We start from the raw sequence: 21,856 nt of genomic DNA, 5'->3' as shown, positions 1-21,856 counted from the left end.
AGGTTAATTAGAGGAAAACTGATATTGCGGGCGTAGATTTGGGCGCAGGGGGTGTAAATTTTATTATTAATCAATTTTTCTAAGCGATTGCAAAATTTAGACACCTCATTTCACACCCCCACTCAATTTCGAACGGTTAACTTGAAAGATTTTGCAAGATTTTTGCCAAATCTTGCAAGACGATACATCGTCTTGAAGGAATCTAGCAAAACAGCCACTTTTTGCAAAGATCTTGTAGGACTTTGAAAAAAAGATCTTGAGAGTTTCTTAATTGGTAGCTGATGCTGTTTCAATCTGATTTATAAAGCATAAAACTCTTACAAGAATTTAAAATATAGATTGATGTGTTATAGAGCGTGACTCTCATAAGCAATAATGATGTCGATATTCTAGGCTCATTTGATAGATTAATGTTGTGAACGCTATGACTTTAAATAAGAGCGTTAAACAAATCGTGAGGTTGAAAGAGATTTTTTGCGGTGAAACAGTTAAGGAGGTTAGTTTATGCGAGATCGCCATTTTTTTGTCTGTCATCATTCCGTTTTTACTGCAAAATTTTCTGAGTTCAAGATCTAACCCCCAGCCCCCCCCCCCCCCAGTTTAGTGGTACTCAAAAACGCAGCCCACCATATTTCCAAAAGGAAAACTAATTATCCAATAATAGCGGCGACGAATGAAATGTGTTTTTTAAAGGTGACCTGCGAACCGAAGGAATATTCGAGGAAATCGTCAACAACTGCATCCAGAAATTCGGCCGCATCGACATCTTAGTCAACAACGCGGGTCTCAGCCTCTGCGGATTATTAGCCGACCACCCAATAGAAGCCTATGAGACAGTCTTTGACGTCAACCTCAAATCAGCTATTTGTTTGACTAAATTGTGTATCCCATATTTGAGGGAATCGAAGGGAAATGTCGTGAATACTTCATCAATTTTGGCGAATGTACCTTTGGAAACTTTTGGATACTATTGCATGAGCAAAGCGGCCCTGGATATGTTCACGAAGTGCATTGCACTTGAGGAGGGAAAAAACGGGATTCGCGCAAACAATGTCAATCCAGGAAAAACTGCTCAGCAGTCATTGCTCAAATTTTCCTTTTTAATTTTTTTTTTCGGTTTTCTTTCGATAATTGAAGTAGAAAAGGAGGATAAAGAACAGTTACGAGATTTAAAAACGCAAGGATGAATTTTCAGACATGAGTAGTTTTTTTATCGGTTGAAATTTAAATATTACCATAAGAGTTATATTTTGATAGATTTTCCTAGAAAGCCTTGAAGGCTCATTGAAGATGACCTTTTCTTTTCTTTTCCGATATTTTCTATATTTCATTTATATGCATTATCGTCTCAGAATTGTGTCAGTGTTAAATTTTCAGGACATGTTCAGGGTTTTTTCTTTGAATCGGTCTTCCCTTACTCTAGAAAAATAATTTTTTTTACATAATTAATTGGAATTGAAATTGGACAATGCAAAAAATTTATCTTGCAATTATCTTCCGCTAAATTTCATATCGTAAGATCTTAACTCTCATAATTCATGATTTTATTTAATGTCATACCGACTCGTTTAATCCATTTTTAACCCGATAGTTCGGAAAGGAAACGCATAATGTTCGAATTTTTAAAATTAGCAAAAAAGATTTTGGGTTTCAACAAAAGATTGAAGATTTGGGGATTCAATTGTTAGCACTGTTAAGGAAATTGCTTACTTTATCTTGTCGAGATCTTAATTCTTGTGAAAAAAAAAACATGTAAGTTCTTGGATTTTAAAATTGGCTCGCAAGATATTGCAAGATTGGCTTGCAAGATATTTAAGATATTGCAAGATTAACATCGTCTTGCAAGATCTTGCAAGAATAACATCCTTTTGCAGGAATCTTGCAAGATCTTGCAAGATTAACATCCGTTCCCGGCCAGGATTTCCACGTTTTTGCTTCCTGAAAGAACTGACTGAAGAGCTGTTATTTACAATTAATTCACCTCGAAATGATTGTTGAGTACAAAAAACAGGTCTGATTGGAACACCTTTCAGCTCAAATACGGGTTTTCCTCAGGAATACCTTGAACAATATTGGGAAAAGGTCAGGAAAGACCACCCCGTTGGAAGAATGGGAGTTGCGCAGGATATTGCTAGTTTGATCACATTTGTGGCGTCAAACGAGGCGGATTTTATGAGTGGAAGTTCGGTTGTGATGGACGGAGCTATTACCTGCAAAAGTTACCTTCAGTGAACTGGACAACTTCAATTTTTGATATTAATCTTCATTTACATTTCATACGGGATAATCAACAAAGCAGATCGAATATTTTTTTTTGATTTTTTTAGCGAAAAAAAGAGAAGTTACTGCTTGATTTATAATAGATAAATTACACCATTATTGTTATTGTTTTAATGTGTATAAGTTTCACTATCTATATAATATTAGCCTACCAGCCGTTAGAAATAAACACTATATTTTGTTCACAGGTGCAGGCAATTCAACCATTCAAAATGAGTGTTTCATGTATAAATACTGACAATTAGTGTCAAAGTGATTCTCGATTTTCTTGAATACCATGAAAATGAGAAATAGGAAACTTTCTCTGTATTATTTTAAGCCAGTTTGGTTCTTTGAAAGATAAGTTAAAAAACTATTGTATTGGGTTTCCAACAATCAAATGAGGCTCAAAATAGAACACCAAAGTTTCCCTAAATTATATTGTATGGTATTTAACAAACCCACGAATCGCTATGAATGCGCCCACTTCCCACTTGTCATACAAAAACAATTCAAAACAAGACATTATATTTATCATGCTGTATAATTAGATTTGAAATCCATATCTGACTGAAATCCTAAAAATTAGCTTCTCAATTGTGGCTAATTAAGCATCTTTTAAAGTTCTGTATTACGTTTTTTTTTGGCGACGGGGAAATCAAACAAATCATAAATTTCTTTGTAGAGTTACCAGCAATAACAAATGACCTTATATGATAACTAATATTTTCGTATGACCGGCTACTCGGGACTAATTGCCAGAAAATAGAATTGAAACAACTTTTCAAATTTTTTTTGGAATGGCTGCGAAATCAACATGATGAGTAACTTCCATGTGTTGGTTGAACACGTCGTATTTTTTTCAAGAACGGTAAGAGAGACAAGACAAAAAGTAATTTTCAGGGTTGAAAATTAAATGCAATATAAATAACTATTGACCTTATCGTGTCCTGTTCTTCTTTTTGTCTAAAAACTGAAACCTGTGTTACCTCAAATCAAAATGGTAACTTCGATTATTATAGAGCTTGGATCACCACAAAAGAGTAGAAAACGGAGGTTTTCGACAAAACAATCAGATTTTCAGAACGCAGCAGAAGATCAATATTACTGCTAATAATCTATTTTCTTTCACCCTTGATTTCATCGAAAGCTCAATGTATCATATAAAAAAACAATAGTTCGAGGACATTTAAAGAATTGGACTCTCAACGTTTTTATCTAAGAAAAAGCACAATTTTTTATTGCTGTTCACCGTTAAGCTCTCTTTGAATGAGGGGTCACCTATAGTCTCGTAAATTTTGCTTTATCAGCTCCTGTAAACGAACCGAATTGAATCAAAATTGAAGACCACCGTTGAAAGTTTTGTAAATGAACAATCAACAGTTTTAAAGAGAGCTCTAATTTCCTCTGTTTTAAGGAAAATTTGAGAAACTCCTTGATAGTTGAATGAAGTCATAATGGTATTCCAAGACACCATTAATTAATAAAAAATAATTAGAAAAATTTTCTACAAAATTTTGTTGTTTCAGAAATTAATTTTCACAAATTTTGGATATAATGGAGTTCTATTTTTTCCTTATTGGCATCAAGTGAAAAAAGTTCGAGTCCAATATTACCTAGGCATAGTAGAATAAGATCTGAGAGTAAATTGTTGAAAAAGTTCATTATGGAATAGATTTAGGCGTTCTGATTGAGTGAAAAGGAAAATGGTATTTTTTAATTCTTGCGTCTCCGAGAAAACAAACAATATGGAAAAGGACTGTCCTAAAATAATTAAGTTGTTCGTGGGTTTTTATTTCTTAGTGCCATAATTATACCCTTTTTCAAAGGATATCGATCGACAAAATATGAACAAGAAAGGTAGGCGTAGTAATATGCTCTCTAACCGCAAGACACGGGCATCTACGATAATTCCATTTGAATTGACAATGCGCTTGTTATCTTTCTGAGGAAACAAAAACATCAAAAAACAAACAAATCTACATTTTTTGTTTTGTCGTTACATAAGACGCGTTAACACCAGCGTTGTTAAAAATCTGTTATGAAGGCAGCAGTTTTTATTTCGCATAATAATTTGCTGATTTCTTCTTTAAAATACAATCAAATAGAAAACTTAGCTGACTGATATTGATAAGAAAGCATATTAGGAGTTCAGAAATGAGAAAAAAATTTTGACTGAAGAGGTCTATCGGTTGATGAAAAGACGTCAAGCTGTTCAAAAGTTATCAACGAAAGCCGCTTTTTTTAATTTGAGATACACAGAGAAATTATAAACAATGTGAAACAAAAAATCAAATTCCTTTTTTTTCTTTGAAAAATTAAAAAATAGTAATAACTTAATTAGAAAAAATGGATCATTACGGACCTCAAAAAGAAGTTTGTTAAACAATAATAGTAGAAAATTTTTGAAAAATTAATTGAGCACAAGTTTTTGGTTGAATTTACAAAAACTATACTCTCGTTTTAATTTAAACATCTCTCACAGTTGAGAAAAAAATGATTGTTTTTTGTTATGATACTGTCATGAACTATAATGTACAAACCCGGAGCCACGTGCCGGAGCACTTCAGTACTGATTCATTGGAATCCAATGGTAAAACATTAAATCAGTACTGAGTCAGAGTGACCCAAGGGTAAATTTTACTCGCATTAAATGCAGACAAACCACAGAAACATTTTTTTATGAATTGTCAGTGGGCACTTTTAGTTTATTGTTTTTTTCTGATCAGAATAAATTAAGAGAAAAAATGAAATGTTCAAAAATTGCAAATTTTGGCAAACGTAACGCACGATCAGGCAAAAACCAAGTAAAATCCTGTAAGGACACGTTACAAAATAGTAAAAAAAGACTGATGGGGGAGGGGGTCCTTCGTTCTGTGCGCCTTCACCGAGCACCCCATGGAGATCGAAGCATTGGACTAAAGAGCCAAGAAGAAGGTGAGAATAGACCAGATAGACATTCAGGACCAGGCCCACAAATTCAAGTGGGGCGGGGTAACGGGGGGGGGAGGGGGGGGGGGGGTGACGAGGAGGGGGGGGGGGGTTGGGGCGTGTTGAGGAATTTTGTTTTTCACTTGTAAGAAATCGTCGTTTTTTAATCGTTTTCTTTAGACAAAAACGATCAAAGCCCTTACGTGGTAATCGTCGTTTTGTTCGTTATTTCGTCGTTATTTTTTTGTATGAAATGATCGTTTTTTCAAAAAACGACGAAAAAACGTGATCCCACTGGGATTTGAACCACTGAACTCCGAATACATCACCTGATACACTAACCACTGCGATATCAGGCCATTAAATAGATTTGCTAAAACGATCTAATATAGAAAAACTAGTTGAAGAGCAATTAAACGATGAAAAAACGATCAAAAAACGACGATTTCTTTTGAAATAAAAACGACGTAAGAAACGACAAAAAAACGACGAAAAACGATCAAAAAACGATGACTTCATTTGCAAAAAAACGACATAAGAAACGACAAAAGAACGACGAAGAAACGATCATTTCTTACAATTAAAATACGACTTAAACGACGGAAACTAATGAAAACGATCAAAACGACGACAAAACGACGAAAACTACAATTTCTTACAAAATATTGTCGTTTTTTCGTCGTTCTCCTCAACATGGGGGGGGGGTTGGTGAAGAGGACAATGGGGATATTAGAAAAGCTTCAGGAAACAAAAGATATATATTTTTAGACCATGTAAGCAATAAAAAGGTAACTATTCTGGCGCCCCAGCAGCTTAGAAAGAATATAATTTTTACGCGTCCCAAGCGAGTGAGCTAGTTTTTATTGGTAACGACCGATGAATATAATCCACTTATTCGTGCGTTCATCAGACCTTTCGTGCGTTCATGTCCAGACTTTCGTGCGTTCATCAGACCTTTCGTGCGTTCATGTCCAGACTTTCGTGCGTTCATCAGACCTTTCGTGCGTTCATGTCCAGACTTTCGTGCGTTCATCAGACCTTTCGTGCGTTCATGTCCAGACTTTCGTGCGTTCATCAGACCTTTCGTGCGTTCATGTCCAGACTTTCGTGCGTTCATCAGATCTTTCGTGCGTTCATGTCCAGACTTTCGTGCGTTCATCAGACCTTTCGTGCGTTCATGTCCAGACTTTCGTGCGTTCATCAGACCTTTCGTGCGTTCATGTCCAGACTTTCATGCGTTTTTCCTTGTTTCCAGAACACGTAAATCTGAACGCACGACACCCCCGTCGTGCGTTCTTCTGGGTCTGGACATATCGACTTTCCGTCTGGCACCTCAACCTGGGGTATATTGATCAAAGTTTTTTTTTTTCAACTTCGTTAATCAATAGTACCGGGGTGCTATTAAGACCCCGGTAACGTTTTCTATTGGAAATTTTTGTCCCTGGACTTCGATCCTGCTTACTTTTGTTTCTCTACAAACAAACCCTCGAATCCTGATTGATGCAACAGTAATTTGATTGGAAAAAGTTGTATGTCAATTGTTACAATAAACTTAGTTCATTTAAAGATTCCACCTGAAAATGCGTTTTGCTAGTTCAAATTTGAAAACTTTGTACTCATTTTGAAGGTCAGCTAAATTGCATAAATCAATGGAATTAATGCTGCTGTTTTATTTCGTTTGCGTTGACATATTGTTTCTACTCCTGTAAGTTAGACATTGTTCACATTGAACTTTCAAGACCTTTTCTTTATTCATTCTTATTCAAATTTCAGACTTTATGTATTTAAAGGGGCGCTGTAATTATGAAGCTGTTCTCTGATGAGAAAGTGGTGATAATAACTGGAGCTAGTTCTGGAATAGGTCAGGAAACGGCTGTGAAATTTGTGGAAAAGGGAATCACAAAACTATGTCTCAATGGTCGCAATGGAGAAGGGTTGGAAAAGACAAAACAAGACTGTCTAGCAGTGAACAAAGATGCTGATGTGTTGCTGGTACAAGGTTTGCAACTTTTAGAAGTTAAAAACTATAAAAAAATTAATTGAAATGTTTGAAGTAAAGTTGATTAATAACTCCATATTGATAAGATAGAATCCAAAAACATTTTTAGATTATTGCAGAATGTATAAATCTTTGCAATTTTTGAATATGTTGCTTGAAAAGCCTTGTTAAGTTGTGAATAAAATTTTGGGATTTTGCACGCATTCATAAAATCAAATTAACAAGATATTTCGAAAGTTCCTCCAAAAATCAGAACGTTATAACCAATTGACGATCTTTTTAGAGTATACATTTTTCAGGCGATCTTCGATCAGAAGGAATATGTGAAAAAATAGTTAATGGCTGCATCGCAAAATTTGGTCGTATTGATATTCTATTCAACAATGCTGGACTTACCAAAATTGGGCTGATAGTCGACCAACCAATTGAAAACTACGAAACTGTATTTGATGTCAACGTCAAATCGGCCATTCGTTTAACAAAACTGTGTATTCCCTATTTGCGTGAAACGAAAGGCAACATTGTGAATAATTCGTCAATTCTAGCAAACACACCAATCGAATCTATGGGTTATTATTGTATGAGCAAAGCCGCCCTGGATATGTTCACAAAATGCATCGCGCTTGAAGAAGGAAAAAACGGGATTCGTGCCAACAACATTAATCCAGGGAATTATCGCTCATTAATCTTTCAACTACTTTTTCAAAAAAAAATTTCATATTGATTTTTCTATACAGCGATCAATGATATTAATTTTTAAAAAAACTCAAAATTTCCAACAGCGTAAACCAGAGCTTTTTTTTTCGAAACATGTGGCAAAACCTGGCTGAAGGTCTGAAAATTGCTCTAAAATGTAAAAAAGGGAGAGACCACAAATTCGGACAGCTATGGAATTCAAGCAAAGAGGTGACAGTAGGTCCTTTTTCCTCCAGTGGTGTTGAAAATCATATAACGTATACCCCTGAACCCCTCCCTCCAATTAATGAAAGAGAAGAGGTTTTGGTTAAAAATTAAAAGAAGTAGCTTATTTGAAGAGTAAACTAATTTGAAGCGTGAAACATTCAATTTAAGTCAGTTTGGGTATCAAAGTTTGTCACTCAGATAAAAAAGAACAAAATACAAATGGCCAGAAGACCACTTAGAGTTTTTAAAGAGTTTAATGACTTTTTTTGACAGCCCATTGATGTTGTATTTTTATCGTATATAGGATCGATACGTTTAGAACTTTGGCATGTTAACCTCCGCAATTCCTTTGGTAAATCTTACGTCATGGAAACCGAATCTCTACCCAGAACCATCTTTCGATAGACGCTAACTGAGAATTTCTTTAACACGTAGACTCGTTTAAGTTTGATGGTCGAGAAAGAACACAGTGAAGGAGCAACTGTTTTGAGAACTTACAATATAATAATTAGTCGTAAAAATCATACGAACAATTTCTGCAACAAAATCTTTTTGTCTAGGTGGACTGAATAAGCAATACTACCTGCTGAGTTTAAGAAAGTAAACACTCATCAAAGTATTTTGTAAATAGTTACTAATTGCAAATTTTTTATGTCATTTTATACTATAATCAAAAAGATCCTCGGAAAGAGCAAAAACTAGACGTCTGAAAAAATTGTGAACACTTTAAATATAAAAAAAACTAAACAAAAAACAAAAATCGATAACTTATAAATCAAAAATAAAACTGGTAAAAAAATTCATATACGTTCGATTTCAACTTAGGATATCATAAAAAGACCCTAGCGGGGTTGGTTGAATTGCTGAGCGACCACTTTCAGGTATAATTGAGACCCCTTTTGTTGTCAACGCGGGTATTCCCAAGGAATTGTATGAGCAAGCCTGGGCAAAACTCAGGAAAGACCATCCGATTGGGCGATTAGGATTTGGTCAAGACGTTGCCAGTTTAGTCATGTTTGTTGCCTCTGAGCAGGCTGATTTTATGAGTGGGAGTTCTGTTGTCATGGATGGAGGTATATCATGCAAAAGTTATCTTCAATGATTTGGGAATTTGGAAAGTAGATGATAACAAACACCATCGAAGATCAAACTAAATTCATCTTGAAGCCGTTATCTTTTCACCAGCATCGAGAGGACTCCAAAAAATTACCTGGTCATGGGGTCCAACAATGGGACACTTTTCGGAAACTACCCTCTGAAATTTAAACCCAAACTGGAATAAGCGGGGGGGGGGGGGTTGTTTTAATAGCTATAAATTAAGGAGTGCTTTGCATTTCAGGGTTGACTTGAAATTTTGGGATTTTTTTGGAAATCCCACCCGGACCTAAAGCCAAGTCAATTTCAGTACTGGGCAAGTCTAATTACAAGTCTCATTTCATTCCTGATTCAGAGCTATGATCATGTCACTTTTTACACCTCGCAGTCTAAATCCAAGTCTGGGCTGAGACATTGCAAGTCTAATCCAAGTCTGATTTAAGACTTGGCAAGTCTAATCCAAGTCTGATTTAAGACTTGGCAATTCTTAATCCAAGTCTGATTTAAGACTTGGCAATTCTTAATCCAAGTCTGATTTAAGACTTGGCAATTCTTAATCCAAGTCTGATTTAAGACTTGGCAATTCTTAATCCAAGTCTGATCTAAGGCTTGTCAACTCTAATCCAAGTCTTATTAAAGACTCGCAATTCTAAATCAGAGTCTCATCTAAAACTTGGCAAGTCAAAAATAGGTCCGCAAAACGGCAAAAAGGCTCAAAAATAGTTGAAAAATAGCCGGGAAATCTTCCACAATTAGTAGGAAAATCGTCAATAAAGCAGGAAATTGACCAAAATTAGTAGGAAAATCGTCGAAAAAAGCCAGGATATTGTCCGAAAATATAAGGAAAATCGTCAAAATAAACCAGGAAATCGATCAAAATTAGTTGAAAAATTGTCAAAGAAAGCCGGGAAACCATCCCAAAAATGTCAAAAAAGGCCCGCAAATCGTCCACAAATAGTAGGAAATTCGTCAAAAAAAACCGAGAATTTGTCCAAAAATAGTAAGAAAATTGTCAAAAAAACGGGAAATCGTTCAAAAATAGTCGGAAAATTGTCAAAAAAAGCCGGAAAAACTTCCCAAAATAGTACGAAAGTTGTCAAAAAAGCCAGGAAATTATACAATAAAATTCGGAAAATTGTCAAAAAACGCCGGGGAAATCGTTCGAATATAGTCGGAAAATTGACAAAAAGAAGCCGGGAAATCGTCCAAAAATAGTCGGTTAACAGCATCCCAGTATCATTTCACAGCACACTGGGAATGTGCCTAAAAATTAATGCCTAAAACTTGGCACGTGACGAATTATTTTTTCAATTCGACATTTTCACTCCCAGATTTTTTTAAAACTTAGTTTTGACTTGGGAATCAACTTGCAAGTGTTAGTCATGTCTTGGCCAAGAATCAGAGTATGGTCCGGGCACCCAATTTGTTGGTGAAACAGGTTAATTCTATTTGAATCTTTATCAATCAATTTACATCTTCTTTACAACTTGTTTTAACATGCACCGTTGAGAATCAATAAATCTTTAAATCTTTACATGCTAACAGATTGTCAAATTAGTTGAGTTTAATTTTATAACTCTTTTAAAACAGCCATAAAAAATCTGGCGAAAAACAATATGAAAAAACGATGACTGGATCTTTTCGGAGGTAAATAGGAAAACGAACTGTTTGTGAGACCTCAATATTATGAAAAAACATTTAAAAGTTTCAAAGAAAGAAAATATTTGACATGATATTGAGTTAAATTATTTTTCTTAAGAAAACAGATCTAAGTGTTCAGAGATAAAATTGCTAACAAAGTTTATTCCGAAGAAGAGCAGTTCTGGACAACTGCAACTCTTGCCATCTCTTGTCAACTCTTGTCAACTGCAACTCTTTCCTAAAGGTATCAAAGTCCAATGCTAATTTGAGAGTGGCAGTAGAAAATAGATAGAAAAATTTTTGAATCGTTAAATCTCAATCAAAATTTTTTAAAGTTAATAATTTTTCCTGTCACCCTTGGAAATGTTAATGGTTGTTTTTGCGCTAGCAAACTCTGCTTCAATTAATATAGCTTTCGAAAACCAAATGGCAAACAAAAGAATCAGAAATCAACAGAGTTTCTCAGGTTACGAACTCATGTGTTTGAAAAAAATCCCAAAATTTTTTCCGTTTGCATACATCTTAGATGGACACTGAAAACACAAACTTAGAAAAACAGGATAAAATCCGATGTTTTAATAGAGATTATAAGTTGTTTTGACGTCTTTTGTTGTCAATAATTTTTTAGTTTAAATATCTGACAAAATATTGATAAATTCTTTAATATTGATAAACACTTTTTCCTCGAAAGTTTTAATCAAAAAATAAAAGGCAAAAACAAAAGCCAAAAATTCTGTAATATTATTTCGAAACTTATATTATTTTTGAATTCAAGCAAGAACCCATTAGATATGAAAATGCTTAGCGAATTAATGTTTGATTAATGTTTTCGAGGAAAACATTTGTCAAGAAGCAGACGATTTATTTTCAAAAGTTATTAACTATCAGAGACCTAATTTGTAATCCAAAAATCTAAAATTGTTCTTCTCTTGGGGCAAATATCCAAATTATTCTTCAAATTCGTATTTAATAATTCGCGGGCTTTAAGAGCAACTAATTGTCATTAAGGTTTTCGTTTATTTCTTTTTAATTTGGCACGCTGTTTGAACACGTGGTGGAAAACGTTGACAGGTGTATATGTACTTGCTAAAATTAATATTGTACTATTTGACGGTTAAAATACCTCAAAATATAAGGGGGGGGGGGGGGAATTAAACAAAACCATTTTGTAAAAAAAGGTTTTTCAAAGGATATAGTACGTTTACGAAAGTATGGCGAAACCATTTGAAGATAGTTAGGGGAGCATTGAGTTGATATCTTGGAAAAATTCAATTGCAAATGAGCTAGATCATTCTCCTGGCAGGACCGAAGTTAATTTTATAATTTAATAGACTGCTAAGTTTATCATTAAAAACCCCTTTTTGGCTCGGTATTTTTTTGGCAAGGCATTCGGAGTAGCTGCAGAAAAAATATGCAAGTTTTGAAAATGATTCACGTCTTAATCTATTCTATGTTCGATAAAGTTAATGCTCTAGTTTGAAAAGTAGACTTGGAAACGCATTGATTCAGGTCAAAAACTCGCAAATGTCTGATCAAATGACTTTTGTACAAATTGAAGATGGAAAAGTAAAGACTATACATCAGAATGGTTTAGTTTACAATCGTGAATTGAGACTACTTTGGCTTTTTTAGAAATTTTCTGCTCTGGTTGTCTTTGATAGAGTTTTTTGTTATCCATTCCTCTGAAATTATCAGCCAACGTTTTATCCAAACTTGGACGAATATGAACCACAAGTTGAGTCAAGTTTTGATTCAAGACAGGACAACCCTGGTGATAAAAAAATTTAAATGTGATATTCTGTGAAAATTTAGAATTGACTCGGAACCTGATGCCATTTTTGTGTTTATTATAGGATCGAATGTTTTTAAACTCCGTCATCGGATACGCAAATATGGGGTAACAAACCGTCATTGGAACACTAACAATTTTTCAAAAAATGCTCAAAAGAATGAACTTTTTACCACCCAATTTTTTAAATTTGATATTGCTTTGTATGTTTTATAGATCATAAACGTCAACAATGGCCAGCTGTTAAACTTACCGCGCTTTATACGTTATTAACTATCTAAAGACCTAAAAAATTAACATGTAGAGCAGTATTAAGGTGGTCGAGCTAAAATTTAGAGTTGAGATCACATTGAAAAGCAACAACTGGTCCCCTTTAATGAAAATAGATGGTCCACTTTTTCTGTTCTTGAACGACTTCTTATCTGGTCTTCATGAAGAATGAGCTCTTATTGAAACATTGACGCTTGCGTCTACTGTTTTATTATTCACGATTTTTGAAGTCAATCCAATAATCTGAACAATGACTGAACCGAACTTGAAGAACTACAAAATAATCATACCTTTTCTTAGGTTGCAAATATAAATAAATAGTTAAGAAAAGGTAAAGATTTTGAAAAAATGTCCTGAACGTTTCTTCGAAAAATTTGAACGAAATTCAAAATTGATTTTTCTTTTAAATTAACCATTTGAGGTAAATTATATTTGCGCACTGTCGTTCTTGAGCTCGAATTTTTGGGATTTATTGTTGGAAATTTTGAAAACGATACTAAATGTTGTTTTTAATCAAATTGTACTTCGATAAATTTTAGAAAACCGACAATCGAACAAAGCTGCGGTGACGTTCATATCTTATCAAACGTCCGAACGAGTTTTATGCTTTTTTTAAAAATACACAGTTCAATAACCACCCAACCTGTGCTAAAAATGTGATCAACTTCGTGAAAAAATGGCCCAAATGCAAACACTTAGCAACATAAACATAGCCGGCAGATTGCCGGAATAGCTGCGAAAGAATAGACCTGCGTGCCATATAATAGAGATAGAAACAGATACAGATCCAAATTGAAAAAAAAAATCGACGCCGCTCAAAAAAACTAGGCTAAAAAACATTCAGCGATATTTCAATAAAGGTTGTTAAAATTCATTCCACAGAAGCCTCTTATTAAGGACCTTTACTGCACATATGAGTTCCTTTGACCTTAAACAAATTCAAATAAACCTAAGTTTTAAAGTGCAAAAGTCATTTTATTGAGTGAGGTAAGTCACGTATGATCAAACTCTAATCACGTAAATAACCTAAAAACTTTCGCTAAAGCGAGTGAGAAATGACGTCACGCGCGCAAATGCTGTTAATAAGAGGAAGATGTCATTCAGAAAATTTGACTTTTTCAGCTTTGCTGTGTGAACAAATGTAAAGCGAAAAAAGAGCGTCAGACGAGGAAACAAAAACATAGCAGGACAAGTGCTGACGTACAATTCAAAGAATTTTCATTAACTAAACAGAAATATAGACCTAGAACGGTATATGAATGGATTGGGAAAACCATTCAGAAAAAAAAATCCGATACAAAAAATCGAAAAAACAGTAAACATCAAAATGAAATTGCCGCATGTGAACAAAAAACACTATAGAGAAAGCGAATTTTTGTTCAAACACCGTTTTCTCACTCTACTTTAAATTTAGAGCGAAAACATTTCACGCCGCAAAATCATGAAAATGTTTGAACAAATCTTTAAAAAAGACAGCGCCCCAATACAATTCAAATTCCTTGAATTGTAAAAAACCAAGAGCACCGCAATATAGCTACGCTCAGCTTACAGCTTTGCAGCTATAATAAAATAAGGCAGTCAAACATCTTAAATTGGTCTGAGGTATTTGTTCAAAGCAACAACAAAACTTATTGAAAACAAGGAAATTTGTATAGATAATGTAATTGCATTATTTTTTGAAAATTTTATGGACAATGTTAAACTTTACACAGATCAAATTGACTTTTAAAAAGTTTTTAAATGTCAACGCGCCGAACATTTAGCTCTTCTGTTATTTTGTAAAGCCGTCTCCAATGTCTTATATTAGAAATCATGGTTCTTACAAGCTGTGAACTTTTGACTTTGACATAATTACTTCTTATATGAGGCGGTCATCAGTCCCTAACTTGAAAAGCAATACTCGTAAGATTGTGAAAATTTTGAGACAGTGCGGCTTCACAATCAGTTGATAAACGTTTGAGAACATAATATGAACCGAAAATGAGACTTTTTGTTTTAACTGTTGATTTGATCACTTTAATGGCTCTCACTGAAGGTATGATTTTTTTTTTGTTTTAGTTTTAGTTTTCGAAATAGTTAACAGAAATTTTAAATCTGTTTATGCGTTTCCTCAAAAAAAGACCTTCTGTGAAAAACAAATTCTGATTGATCAGCAAGATTCGCTCTGAAACAATTTTCCTCGAAAAGTTTTGCCAGTGAAAAAATAAGAACGAAATGAGCATTTGAACAGATGCGCTCTTCTTTTGAAGGCTTCATAGAGAGATAGAAGTTTTGCTTTACTTTTAAATATTGATTCCTATGGTTCTAAAACATCATCAAATTTAAACTGTTGATTCGAAATTATTCATTTCTTTTTGTATTATTCGTTTCCTAGTCAAATCTTATAACAGTATGGACCAAATTACAATTAGTGACTGTGCATCTGGGGGGCAATTAGATGAAGTGCAACAACTGCGCGGTGAGGTAAAAAAGCTCCAATCCGGTAAGACAGCCTCAAAGTTGGAGGTGAGAAACCTCAAAGAGATATGTAATGACCTGAACGAGCAACTTAGGGATACGGAACGATATATAAGTAACGATTACGTAATATTCAAAAATCCTCCTTTCGACGCTCGGAAACACGATGGATTTTTGCATGATTTATTGGCATTTTTTTGAGATTATCTAGGCGTTCAATTTTTTAATGAGTATCGACTGAAGCCTTATCATTTTTTTCCTGGTTTTGATAGCTTGCCTTACGGATGAATGCCATCAGTCATTGTTAAGTTAGTCATGTTCGACAATGAACACCAAGTCTATGCCTCTCGATGAAAATTAAACAAACAAATGAATCCATTGAACGGGGAAAAGATGTATATAATTGAGCGGCTACCAACTATGGAAGCTAAACTAAGCCAGTCTTTGTACAACATGGGCTATATACTTTCGTCAAACAACTGTGTAGTATCAGTTAAGTGCTTGAAAGACAACGGAAATACTACTTACGTGCCTGTGAAGAATGTTAACGAAGTTCAAGCACTGAAAAACCCAATTAAACAAAAGAGTTCAAGGAGAATCGCTAAACAAAGGACAAATAACAAAAGACCCGCTCAACAAGTGTCGGATGATGAAAGACTCAGCTGACTCTATGCCAGTCTTTCTCCTGATATGAAAATTAATTTCTAATCAAAAATGGCCAAGGATGTTCGACAAAAGGTTACAATGGCTTCCAGAAAACGTCAAGCCATCAACTAACTCCCAATACTGAGGATAAAGAAATCAATAAATATCTTTCTGTCATTGTTCAATATTGAGCAAACAAAAAAACTTAGCGTTGTAAAATGTTATTTTGAGAATTCTTTTTTGTTTCTTTTTTTTGAGCTTCTGAGACCTTGCAATTTTCAGCAGAATCTAGCCAAGCATTTCTACTTACTTTAATGTCTCACTCTTTTTTTGAGTAGATGTCGGACACAGGCAGTAAAAGGTTTCGCGATTTTCTGTGATTCCTTTTAGAATTGCCTGAACTGTTAATTCAAACAAGAGTTCGTTTGTCTTCGACATTGATATGAACCGAAACTTCATTTGAATATTTGGAATGAAAAGCGATACGTTAAATAAAAATGGATGGTTGTGTTTTTGAGGACTTGCGATTTTCTTAATTTCCTCTGAGGCCATTTCATTTTGTCGCCGGCATTTAATGGAATATAAAGTAAGAGCGACCAAATAAGTATCACGAATTTCAGTGAACTCTTGGCGCTCGAACAACTAAGAAAAAATCTTTCAAAAAGAACCACGTTTTTAGTCAACTTTTAAGAAATACCTAAAAAACGGGACTTAAACAGTATGGATCCAAAGCTGATAGGCGAACGTAAATTAACTACCTATACACTTTATTAGGTAAAACTGTTACCTGAAGTAACAAAGACAGCTAGTGGCTCTCTGAGGGCGTCTCTAAATATCGAATGCAGCTACTACTGCAAAACATTCGTACTTTAAAACAATTTTGATATGTTCTCAGCAACTTTGGAAACAATAAAAAACCCAAGATTGTTTGTTTTAGTGAGATCTGGCTGAATCAAGATATTGAACCTGTTTTATGTAAAATTGTAGTTTTCAATCTATTGCGCAATACTAATAGAACAAGGAGACGGGGAGGTGTTGCAACATTTTACAGTACTAAGCTTGATCATGAACTGTTTTTTGAGAAAGAGGAGGACAATCTACAAAATCAAACAACAAAAATAACCTTAGAAAATAAAAAGAACATTTCTGTTACAGTTCTGTACAGGACACTGAATAGCTCAATCTGCTCTTTTTCGAACTTTTTAGGGCCATACTTGACGCATCTTAACATCAAGCACTCATCCAAACATTTAGTATGCCTTGATTTTAATACTAATATATTGACTAATAACGAAGACAGCAAACGATTAACTCGTTTAATACAATGTTTTCACCTTCTTTTATTAAATGAAGAAAAACCTAACAGAATTACAAACACTTCAACTTCCTGTATTGACTTACCTTTGCAAACTTTAAAACAGAAACGAAAGTCGAAGAATTAAGAATTAGTGATCATTCCACATTATTCATAGAACTAGATTTTCTGAGTTGCGAAAATTCTTGTAACATCAAAATCGAAATGAAAACATGAAAAAAGTTAAACAAGAAAGAAGTGTTGCTAGATGTGAACTACTGGCTATCAAATAGATTTATGGAAGCTTCGCCGGGCTTTAAATTCAACAAAATGGAGGAAAACTGGCAAAAATTTTTTGAAATAACTAACATACTCACTGAAAATTTTTGTCATTTACAAATGTCCCATCTAAAAAATCTTGAAATTTAAACAGTTGTATAACTATCAGGATTAGGAGTGCATTTTAAAAGAAAAGAATACTTCTCAAGGAATACAGGAGAAATCCAAGTGATCTCAATGCAGGAAAATTTAAGAAGCAAAATAAATTTGCAAAAAATCTTGTGCAGGGAGGCAATATACCAATATTATAATCAAAAATAGAACTAATCAAGCAAAAATAACTTTAAAAAATTTTTCAGTGCAATCAACGAGTTAAAATGAAAAGTTGTCAAAAAAAAAGTTTCTGATTGTCCAACAGCAGACGATTTTAATGAATTTTTCACCACGATTGGAAAAAGTGTCAAAAAAATTTGAAAAATGTGATCGCAACGAAATTTCTTGCTTTGACTTTGCTTTATATCTAGAGGATTGCAATGCAGTAGAGGTTTTCATTATTATAGGCAGACTGAAAGAGAAACAAAAGTGCAGATATTTTTGAAAACTGTTATTTCCTTCTGAAGAAACTAAATTTGTGATTGGATTGCAATATTGGGAAACCAGTGTTTTCTATCCGGAAATTTTCCTGAAATTCTAAAAACAAGCAAAGTAATCCCTATATACAAAATGGAAAAACAAACTTTGTGAATAACTATCGCCCTATCTCTATCATTCCGGCAATGGCAAAAATTTTTTGAAAAGCTTCCTTTTTTTCCCAAAATAACTGATTTCTAACTAAATACAAACTATTAAATCCTAATCAAATTGGATTCAGGAACAAAAAAAGTACAATTGATGCTATTTTAGTCGTTCGTAAGAGAGAATAAGAGCGCTTTTGTCAGAAAATTACCACAATGTACACTAAAAAAAGCTTTTGGTACAGTAGATCACAAATCTTTGCTTGCCAAGTGTGAAAATTACGGCTTGAGTGGAGTTTTAGGAAACTTGTTATGCTCTTTTATAAAAAAAACAGAAAACAAATTGTTTACTTGAACAGACAAAAATCTTCGATAGAATTAGTAAGCACTGTGGTTCCCCAGGGTAGAGTACTAGATCCTCTCTTATTTCTCATTTATGTAATTGGTCTACGAGTAGATGAGACTAACTCTAACTAGACTCTTTACTGAGGACTGTTACTTGCTTCACAATGATATCTTAGCCGGAAGTAACGAAAAAGTAGATATGAAAATAAAATCTCGGTTCAAAAATAACAGAATAAAACTAAACAGCGACAAAGCTGTTATAATTAATTTTTCGAATCAAATTGTTGAAAATGGAAAAACTTCGTTGACTGAAAAAATTGCGAAAAGTGGTTGATACCTTGGAATGGAGATTGACAATGAACTGAAATTTGATATACATTGCGCAAAAATGTTAAAACGCGTTTCAAAGGTAGCATCTATTATATATCATATGCGTGCCTTTTTCAACAGCAATCAGCAATACCAAGTTCATAGAACATACATTCAACCGATATATCAATTTGGAGTTTTAATTTACGGCACTGCAAACAACAAATCACTTTTAATCAAGATTGAAAAACAACAAAAAATTGGTAACTCGAAATTCTTTCAAGCCTAAAAAATACGAAATTCTGGCTAAGATTAAAGAAAAATTTAAAATCTGCTACTTTAGAGAACTGCATAAATATGAGTTGTTTAAGTTGTTGATAAACGTTCTGAGACGATTATCGGAATACTTCGATGTTAATAATTTTATATCGGAAGAAGTCTCAAAGTTGCAAAACAGCACCGGTAGGCTGAAAATTTTAAGAAACAGAGAAAATTTAACTTCGAAAATTAAAAGAAGAATTGAGAATAGGGTACGATTACTTTTCAATAAATGTGTTCAGTTGGACAAAAACATTTTGATGTCGTTAATGAGATGAAAAAAAGAGGTTGGATAAATGTTGCACGATTTCCGTTATTTGTATATATGTGATAATGATCATCTCTTAAATTTATTCTGATAGCATTTTTTTCTCTATTCAGCACAAAAAAAAGCCAGGGCTTATTTTTTTGGCGATGTAGCCAATAATCAGAAGTCATATTTTTCAACTTTCTGTAATTATCACTGCAATGAGACTCATCAGTTGTTTGCTCATGAGACATCACTCGAAGGACTAAATGTCTACTTGATGCTCTCTCATAAGGATGTAAAATTTTGCTAAATATATACTTTGACTGTATTTTCAACCTTTTGAAAAATTTATTATTATTATTAAAACATCGCAGGCCATAGCATAAAGAACTTGTTTTTATTCGTTTTAATTAAATTTATATACCATTGCATAATGACCTGCTTGAATTGCATCAATAAATCTCTATAACCTGTAACACAATGATGATGAAAAAAATGTCAATAGTGCAACGAAAAAACCATTTTTTAACTACACCTTTATCATTTTTAAAAAAATAGAGACAATAATGTGCTCAAAAATGAAAACGAAAATTGTTTTGTGCAAATTTTATAGCACTTGATCTCGTCAATGTCAATGAGCAGAATTGTACTGAAAAGCTGTTGTCAAACTGGTTTCTTCAAACCCCTTTCGTTAGGCTTAGAAAAATTAAATAGTCTGAAGCAAAAACGGAATTAAACAAAAGCTCATTTTGTTTCTTTTTTCAATTTTAATCCTAATTTAAACAGATCTACTCATTGTGTGGCACGCAACCAACTATTCTGTTTGTGTACAGGTCATTTTTCGTTGACAGCCAACATGGAGATGGATACAGGTAATTTTTCGGGGACATGGAGACTGTCTGTGCATTATATCTTTTTGATCTGATTTTTTATTGCATCACATCGGATCTTCTTTTGATCTCATCAGACCTGAGTGAATGAAGTCTGTTTAATCATGAAATAGCTGATATAAGGGTTACGTAATTATAATTATGGTTCTAAGACGATCTGGCATCCGTTGGTTCGAGATGTCAGTCAGAACTTCAAAGAACTTTTTAAAGATTAACGTAATTTTGCTTGAAACCCTAACTGGGCAAATTTAAAAAAAAATAGCTGCGTATTAAAGAAAATCAGAGCTTTAGAGTCTAGAACTGTGACGAACTGGCATTTTGTAAATTTTAACTGAGTGTGTTAATTAATCTTAAGAGCTAGTTATAAAGGCTTAGATAAGTACTCATTACAACTTATCCCAGAAAATATCATCAAGCAAGTTTTTCAATATGTTTTTTCATTGCTGGCCGATTTGCTAACTGCTTTATCAAGTTAAAATCTCTAGGAAACAATTTATAAAGTAAACAAAAACCCTAATCGGTCGCAGCGTAAAAAATCAACCCGGTTTCAACACTATAAATTGAAACTTAAGTGGAAACGTTAAAAGCTATAGAAGGAACATAAAACGGAGCTCTCATTGCTTTTAGGGACTAAACATGGTTCGTTTTATGGCAGGTAATTTTCCACAGTCCAGGTTCCTATAATAAAAGTTGCTTATTTGTCTTCAAATATTTTCATATCAGCAAATTGTATTCATAGTTTCCCCGCAGTTCTTTACAATGGGGTATTATATCGTAGAATAATATCTCATGCGGAAATAGGAAAATAAAATCATTTTGTTTACTTTTAGCCCATAACCACCACCAAAACAAGAAACGATTCCCATTATTTGCCAGTAATGATCCATTGCCCAAACCCGAAAACCCCAAGCCTAAAGGTCCTGAACCCGACGACATTGATGATGACGACGATAGCAAACCAAAAACTGCGCACGCCAGCAGAGACCACCGCTGCAACTGAGAAACGAGGCAAAGATGACCAAAAAAGATGACAAAATAGACAGAAAAGACGGCAAAAAAGACGGAAAAGACGACAAAAAAAGACGGAAAACATGAGAAAAGAGATGGAACACATGACAAAAAGACAGAAAAGACAACAAAAAAGACGGAAAAGACGACAAAAAAGAATGGAGAAGTTGGTTAATGGAAGGAAATGGAATGATGAGGAAATATGGGATGATGGGTGGAAGCGGAGGTGGAATGATGGGTGGTAGTGGAGGTGGATTTGGAGGTGGTTCAAGCAGCGTCCGGGGTCGAAGTCTGGCAACAGAAAACTTTTCAAGAGGCGACATCACCATTTGGCTCAAAGACGATGCTATTTCTCCAGGAAAATGGCTAGAATAACGATGCGAGGGTAGTAAAGCGGATAAAAAACAAATCTGATCACTTAACAGATGTTCTCGCAAAAA

General features: G+C 34.1%; 3 protein-coding genes across 3 annotated transcripts in view; 2 read left to right on the top strand and 1 right to left on the bottom strand.

The window, feature by feature from the left end:
- The window catches only part of LOC142354738 (putative oxidoreductase SERP2049), a 36,566-nt gene extending 34,070 nt beyond the window's left edge, over positions 1–2,496 (top strand). Inside the window, exons 2-3 of the mRNA XM_075407121.1 lie at positions 694–1,063; positions 2,013–2,496. Of these exons, the coding sequence (XP_075263236.1) occupies positions 694–1,063; positions 2,013–2,232 (590 nt within the window). The 3' untranslated portion in view covers positions 2,233–2,496. The remainder of the gene's footprint in view (positions 1–693; positions 1,064–2,012) is intronic.
- Positions 1–21,856, bottom strand: part of LOC142354058 (uncharacterized) — a 469,891-nt gene that overhangs the window by 399,064 nt on the left and 48,971 nt on the right. The window lies entirely within an intron of this gene.
- On the top strand, positions 6,887–21,408 carry LOC142354182 (3-oxoacyl-[acyl-carrier-protein] reductase FabG-like). The gene is made up of 6 exons (XM_075406441.1): positions 6,887–6,895; positions 6,981–7,189; positions 7,489–7,866; positions 8,974–9,165; positions 20,352–20,390; positions 21,239–21,408. The coding sequence occupies exons 2-6, from the start codon at positions 6,994–6,996 to the stop codon at positions 21,406–21,408; spliced, it is 975 nt and encodes a 324-aa protein (XP_075262556.1). The 5' UTR covers positions 6,887–6,895; positions 6,981–6,993.

Source organism: Convolutriloba macropyga, chromosome 15 (assembly GCF_964194025.1).
Source record: "Convolutriloba macropyga chromosome 15, txConMacr16.3, whole genome shotgun sequence".
Classification (NCBI taxonomy): domain Eukaryota; kingdom Metazoa; phylum Xenacoelomorpha; order Acoela; family Convolutidae; genus Convolutriloba; species Convolutriloba macropyga.
The sequence above is the reverse complement of the archived record's forward strand: the minus strand, read 5'-3'. Positions and strand labels throughout refer to the sequence as shown.

Excerpts from the sequence above, each read along its gene's own strand:
- LOC142354182 (XM_075406441.1), top strand. The coding sequence starts at position 6,994 with ATGAAGCTGTTCTCTGATGAGAAAGTGGTGATAATAACTGGAGCTAGT. Across the intron at positions 7,867-8,973 it reads CATTAATCCAGGGAATTATC|GTATAATTGAGACCCCTTTT; the intron begins GCTCATTAATCT and ends GACCACTTTCAG. Across the intron at positions 9,166-20,351 it reads TTCTGTTGTCATGGATGGAG|GTCATTTTTCGTTGACAGCC; the intron begins GTATATCATGCA and ends GTTTGTGTACAG.